Raw genomic sequence first — 7,500 nt, forward strand, 5'->3', positions numbered from 1 at the left:
ACTGTGCGAGCCTGATCGGCTGGAATCGGTGTCACTCTTTCCTCTCCTGTTGACGTCGTACTCTTTGGACACACGCAACGTTTCGTTCCACACTCTCCAGTTCATTCTGTCCTTGTTATCGCACGAAGGCCAGGGGAGACATCCTGCTTTCCGACCGGTCACCACCGACGTTACGTCTCTCATTGGATCTGTAAGGCAGAGCGAGGCTCACCAGTTTCCTCTCAAACTCCCGCACACACAGGCCCAGTTTCGGGCTCGTCCACCGCCCCCCTGTGATGTGGCACTACCCCCTCCCTCAGCTCCCTCTCAGCGTATTCTGGGAGAGGGAACGCCGGATAAGTCCTTGCTTCCTCAAGGAAATTCCCAGCCGAGGCCGTCGTTTCCGAGGCCGCCGTTTCCGGGGCATCTCGTGTCCGACGTTAAAGAGGATTACCCTTCCGGCGGCGTTCCCATCTGAAGTCAGCCGTCCAGGCGAGCGGGGATTTGGCCGTGCGTTTCCTCAGCCCTAACCCCCCCCCCCGCGCGGCCGCCAGAGACACGGCGACTCTCTGCTCAGCCTCTACGAGCATAATTACGCTCAGGATTATCACTGTCTTTATTCCCAGGACTCGGCGTAAATATGCCTTATTAAGCCTTCGTCGCTGTGAAATATTAAAGTGGAATTGGTGGTCCTTCTAGTATGGGTTACTTGATGAAGATAAATAAAAGTGTTTAAGTGAACGTTGGTGTTCGTTCTTCTCCTCCAGTCTACAACCGGCTCGAGACCAGACGGGGAGGGATGGATTTAGAAAGTTTTTTTTAAAGAAAGTGTTAGCGGTGTGTACGGTCCAGTTTTAGAACTTGTCCTTTCGTAGGCTAGCGTTTGCGAAACTCACCATGTCTCGTCTCGTCTCAAGTTGAGTATTTTAGAAACATAGGGCTACATGTTGGACAAAATATATTATCATGCAGTGAGGAGAACAGCTAGAAGTGTCCCAATGGTATCGGTAACTATTTATGAAGATAGATTTTTTTTTGCTGTTTATGTTTATGTTGCTAAAAAAAAGCACGGTACCAAACAAATATAGACAACGTTAATATTAGCTAGATAAACTAAACACACATATAAAGGTCACTAGAAGAAACAGTAAAGCATGCGGAGTCGTTGTTATGGAAACATTTGTTTATGTTTACTTTCCGCTTCAGTTTGGACTGAATAGTTTTCTTTCGGACATTCTGAGATTTTAATTTGGATATTCTGAGCTCTCTCTCGTCTGAAGTCAGCGTTTGATGTAGACTGGGCTTTATTATACGTAGTTGAGGAACAGACCATGTTGCGTAGGAAATGGGTAAAAGTGCTTCACCACAAGACTTTAATCAGGTACCTCCATGTTAGCCCTAATATGGACAAGGATTCTCCTGAGGGGGGTTTAACTGCATTTCAGAAAATCAGAGAGGCACTAAAACCATGCAAAAAGAGGTGTTAAGAATCGATACAGGGGTTATTAGTCAGTTTAAATTCTTTGGGGGTAGGGGTGGGATGCAACACGTAAAAAAAATATAAACAGAAAATAGAATTCAAGCAAGAACCTACAGCATATTAATTATTAATTATAACAAGTGAGTATTCTAGAACGACGGGAGACAGAACATCAAGCAAAAAGGACAAAACACATCCAGCCAAAAATTAGGAAGAAAAAAAACCTCTTCACTTTTCAAAAAGAAGGACAAGAAATTTAAGAAAAGTAAAAGAAGAAAAAAATCGGAGGGTTCCTGGTCATGCAAATCAGTTTGGCATCAAAAAATACCTTCGTCCTGCGCCCCGTCATTACCACCTAACTCATCGTTCTGTTTCTTTGTAAGGGGACCTAGGATCAAGAACGGAGAAACATGCTGGAGACAGAACATCCAAGAAACACACACACCTGAAAAAAGTGCTGAAAACAAAATCTCTTAATTGCTTTTCTCTTTTTTTTAAAAGCAAAAAAAAGAAGATTGCAATCAGATGACACACTGCATGTGGCCCCAGCAGCACTCTGGGCTACCGGGAACCACAGAAGAAGAAAACAGTCTAAACTCTGTTCAAAAGCAGACCCTCCTCATAAAAAGAGTTCTCAAAAGCAAATCCCGCATGAATTTCTTCCCACACGATTTAAAGAATTTAGACATGGTAATCCTAGGAAAGATATTATGTACATAGTTATATGACGTTTTACTGAAAAACACCCTCCCCCTCCCCCGCCACACTCAAATATTTTCATAACCACACCAATTTACATCACAACTGTATTGTTACTGCTACCAGAACACCTTTGACCACCGACTGCTTTATTATTTTTGCGTGATTATGACATGATATGAGCTGGGAGTTATTCGCTGTAATATTAATAGCAGAAGAAAGCTGAACGGTGAAATTAGCATGAAAGTAAGTGTGTCAGCTTCAGAAAAGATAATTGGATGGAGAAGGTCAAAGGACCTGCAGCCCAGAAGTGTTGTTTAATTCCACAGCATTGTGAGAACACCAAGAACCACAGAATGCACTGAGAGTTAGAATCTAATGCAGTGAGTGAGTTAAATATCACAGAATGCACTGAGAGTTAGAATCTAATGCAGTGAGTGAGTTAAATATCACAGAATGCACTGAGAGTTAGAATCTAATGCAGTGAGTGAGTTAAATATCACAGAATGCACTGAGACTGAGAGTTAGAATCTAATGCAGTGAGTGAGTTAAATATCACAGAATGCACAGAGACTGAGAGTTAGAATCTAATGCAGTGAGTGAGTTAAATATCACAGAATGCACTGAGACTGAGAGTTAGAATCTAATGCAGTGAGTGAGTTAAATATCACAGAATGCACAGAGACTGAGAGTTAGAATCTAATGCAGTGAGTGAGTTAAATATCACAGAATGCACTGAGACTGAGAGTTAGAATCTAATGCAGTGAGTGAGTTAAATATCACAGAATGCACTGAGAGTTAGAATCTAATGCAGTGAGTGAGTTAAATATCACAGAATGCACTGAGAGTTAGAATCTAATGCAGTGAGTGAGTTAAATATCACAGAATGCAGTGAGACTGAGAGTTAGAATCTAATGCAGTGAGTGGGTTAAATATCACAGAATGCACTGAGACTGAGAGTTAGAATCTAATGCAGTGAGTGGGTTAAATATCACAGAATGCAGTTAGTACAACAGTAGGAATCACGTGCATGGTGAGTACACTATATCGTAGAACGCGGTTAGATCTGTAGTTTGAAGGGGGGGGGATGATACTTATATTAAGGGAGGAGCCCACACTGCCTCCTGTACAGTACCCGTATGGAGAAGGTTAAGGTGTCATTAGAGGTTAGGGCCATGTCATTGGAGGTCTCCAGTAAACGCAGGAGGTGTTAATGCTCAGGGGCTCCATGTTAGCCTTCTGTCACGTACAGAATAACAAAGCAGGAAGAGGGTCAAAGGTGAGCAGCGGACGAAGTCACCGCTAACGACCAGCGGCTAGTTCCTGTGCAGCGCTAAAACTCCACCCACTTATAAAACAACCAAACAAAGTGCGGAAAGACACAACCACCGTCATGCACGAGATCTCCACCACACATTCCCGACACAGGGATCGCGGGGAAGCGGGAATGGGAGCGCGTGTGGAATAGCGTGATGGAGGACGGACAGCAGAAAGCAGCGGGGGGCAGCGCAATCCCATCATGCACCACGGTAAAGACGCACGCCACACAGGACAGACAGCGATGGTGACAGATGAAGCGGATGGGAGCCGGAGATCGTGCGGTTCTGCGTTCGTTTTAAATCAGCGTTAATTCCCCGTGAGGAGGACATAACTACAGCAGCCATGACAACACCTTATCTGTACAGTACAAACTGCAGAAAACACACAGGTTAGTACAAACTCTTATTTCTCTTATAATAGCCACTTAAATAGACGGTTCATACTGAAAAGCAGATATGCTCGAAGAAGTAACATTAGATGCACACACACAATACATTTTTACAAGCAATATTTCATCACTAAACATTGGTTTTAGTCACAATTTACAGGTTTGTAAAAAGAAAAATCTTTATCAAACTGCAGGCACTTTAAATGCTGTTGTCCAGGCGACTTACACATCACCAACAGAACTCAGTCAGTCTGCAGAGTATCCAACCCTGCCCCACGCCTGGACTACAACACGGCCCCAAGCCTGGACTACAACACCCAGCACCACCATGGTGTCTGTCTCTGCGACATGACCTAGCAGAAAGTCAATGCATTGATAACTGTGTGTGTGTGTGTGTGTGTGTGAGAGAGAATTTGTGAGTGCATGTATGTGTGTGTGTGTGTGTGTGTGTGTGTGTGTGTGTATATGCGTGTGATTATGAGTGTGTGTGTGTGTGTGTGTGTCCGTGTTTGTCCGTGTTTGTGAGTGTGTGTGCGCGTGCGTGCGTGTGTGTGTTTGCGAGTGTGTGCGTTTCTGAGTGCGTGTGAGCATGCATATGTTTGTGAGTGTGTGTGTGCGTGCATGTGTTTGTGAGTGTGTATGTGTCAGTGTGTTTGTTTGTGAATGTGTGTTTGCCTGTATGTATGTAAAGCTGAATAAATAAGTACTTCCTGATATGCATTCAGAATAAACCGTTGAATGAATTTTCCCTGCGTTCCCCTTGCTGGACTAACAGTACTCCACATGAAAAATCATTAGAAGTTGACTGTGTTAATCCGTTTGATTAATTTTAGAGGCTAAATTAAATCCTATTTATAGCCCATTTTGTCACACGGAAGAGTGGCCAGAGCTCACCGGGTCCATAACCGATCCACAGGCGCCTGCAGAATTATGAGGAGTATAAAATGTATCCCTGAGTGCACTGGCCAAGCACAGTCACAAGGTCTTACGCTTCTCCCGGGATGGCAACCTGCCAACGGAACCACAGAAGAAGAAAGGGTGCTTTCTGTCCGAGGAGTGCTCCACAAGGATCGTGGGAAATGTAGTTCCATGACCACGCCATGTCACAGAACTGATCCATTTCCCGGGGGTAGGAACATAATGCCCCCCTGCACCCCAAAACAGGACTCCTTACCCTGCACCCCCATAACAGGACTCTGTACCCTGCACCCCCATAACAGGACTCTGTACCCTGCACTCACACACTCACACTCAGCCGGTGCTCAGGTGTGTTAATCAGGTGTGTGAATACGGGGCCCAGGCCCTGGCCCTGGTCCTCCATCAGGCTGATACCTCATCAGTAAAACACAGTCAGAGACCCCCCCCACCATGGGCGGCCCTTCTGCGCACCACCCCCACCCCCCCACCCCAGACACAGGGAGGTCCCAGGCCTGGTGGGGGGGTGTTTAGTGGGGATTCGGTTAGGGGAGTCAGTCTGTGATCTTACCACAGACCTGCTCTGAAAACGCATGGACCGAGTGCCTGTTACATCTCCCACTGACTCTCCCTGGGCCTGTGAAGAAGTTCACCAGCGCCACCATGTTGCTCAGTGTGGAGCCAGACTGTGCCATAGGGAAGCTGATGTGAGAGAGAGAGAGAGAGTGACGTAATCTGTCCCTGATTCATCCACAAAGTATGGCTGTATTGTCCCAATAACACAGGAGCTTAAAGAAAATCAGCACATGGGGAGGCATTAGATTGACACGGATTGCGACTACAGTTTCTCGTGGGAAAAATAAATATTGACTTCATAGTTTGACCACAATTGTAGCATTGACTTCACATTGAAAACGGGTCTGAATGACCTGCACTGGAGCCAACAGCAGTGGTGCTAGTGAACGACCGGGAAATGAGCTTCAGAGAGAACCCAGCTTGGGAAGATACACTTTCACACCACTGGAGAACCTGAGACAGCAGCCCACCCCTCTCTGAGACAGGGGCTTTCTCAGGGGTGGGGTATAAGAATGACTGAAGTGGATATTCGATCAGGGGAGCAGATATGTGGTAAGACAGACCATCACCACTCCAGGGAAACTGAGACAGTATATTTATTTTCACCGGGGAATGTGAGGCAGAGCCTAGATTGATTTATGATCCATAATATTATGAAAGCATCTTTTCATGAATGTGTTTTTATTTCCCTTCCATCTCTGCCCACATTGATCTGTACTTCCCTGAACAAGAGGGAACACCCTGACCCTACCCAAACACACACACACACACACACACACACACAGACACACACCCTGACCCTCCCCAAATACTCACACACACACACACACACACACACACACACACACACACACAGACCCTCCCCACACACACTCACACACACCCTGACCCTCCCCAAACACACATACATACACACACACACACACCGTGACCCTCCCCACACACACACACACACACACACAGACCCTCCCCACACACACACACACACACACACACCCTGACCCTCGGGCCTAAGACAGCTGGGGTAATTAGCACTTAGCGGCAGATTGACTTCAGATAGCGAGCAGACGGCGGTCTCTGCGCGTGTGCTGAGCACCCTGGGCTAACCCAAGCCAAGCCAACTTGTGTGGTCAAACATCTGACCCCTTAAAACATTTTCTTTTTAAATTAAAAACGACTCTCCAGAACTTGGCACCGAATTCCGCAGCGATTCAGACAGCGTTCCGTAATCAAACGGAGGTGGGGCACGTTGAAACGCAGAGACGTGACTCACGCCGCCTCACGCAGATCCCCCAAACGGGTGAGTCAAAGCCATATGGGGCCCCGGGAAAACGAGGCAATTACTCCAAAAAACAAACAAATAAGTTGCTCATGATTATAAACAGGTTACAAAACTTTGCACCCTCGCAAATATCGCCCAGCAGGTCCCAGAACACAAACAGACGGCCTAAAGGAACGGAACGCTGACTCACCGGAGCTCTCAGACACACGGCAGGGAGCCCAGAGGAGACATCGCCAGTCTGAGACGCGCCGAACGCTTAAAGCGCGGCGAGGCAGGAACACGCGCCTCCAGAGCGAGCACAGGACGCTGTTCTCATCTCCCACCTGGAGGAACTCACCTGGATGAGATCTGAGAGCTGAGTCCAATCTCAGTGCCATGGAGGGCTGTGTGTGTGCTGGTCTCTCTCTCAGTGCCATGGAGGGCTGTGTGTGTGCTGGTCTCTCAGTGCCATGGAGGGCTGTGTGTGTGCTGGTCTCTCTCTCAGTGCCATGGAGGGCTGTGTGTGTGTGTGCTGGTCTCAGTGCCATGGAGGGCTGTGTGTGTGTGTGCTGGTCTCAGTGCCATGGAGGGCTGTGTGCGTGTGTGTGTGTGTGTGTGTGTGTGTGTGTGTGTGTGTGTGTGTGTGCTGGTCTCTCAGTGCCATGGAGGGCTGTGTGTGTGCTGGTCTCTCAGTGCCATGGAGGGTGTGTGTGTGCTGGTCTCTCAGTGCCATGGAGGGTGTGTGTGTGCTGGTCTCTCAGTGCCATGGAGGGCTGTGTGTATGCTGGTCTCTCAGTGCCATGGAGGGCTGTGTGTGTGTGTGTGTGTGTGTGTGTGTGTGTGCTGGTCTCTCAGTACCAGGGAGGGCTGTGTGTGTGTGTG

The 7,500-nt window shown here is 47.3% G+C and overlaps 1 protein-coding gene across 5 annotated transcripts in view; it reads right to left on the minus strand.

The window, feature by feature from the left end:
• The window catches only part of LOC133126325 (neuroligin-1-like), a 207,027-nt gene that overhangs the window by 145,837 nt on the left and 53,690 nt on the right, over window positions 1-7,500 (minus strand). The window contains exon 2 of one of the 5 annotated variants that reach the window (XM_061238440.1): window positions 1,788-1,847. The exons of 3 other annotated variants lie outside the window; for them this stretch is intronic. In XM_061238440.1, coding sequence (XP_061094424.1) covers window positions 1,788-1,847 — 60 coding nt within the window. The remainder of the gene's footprint in view (window positions 1-1,787; window positions 1,848-7,500) is intronic. One more of the 5 variants, XM_061238442.1, reaches the window with a different exon arrangement.

Source organism: Conger conger, chromosome 4, assembly GCF_963514075.1.
Source record: "Conger conger chromosome 4, fConCon1.1, whole genome shotgun sequence".
Classification (NCBI taxonomy): Eukaryota; Metazoa; Chordata; class Actinopteri; order Anguilliformes; family Congridae; genus Conger; species Conger conger.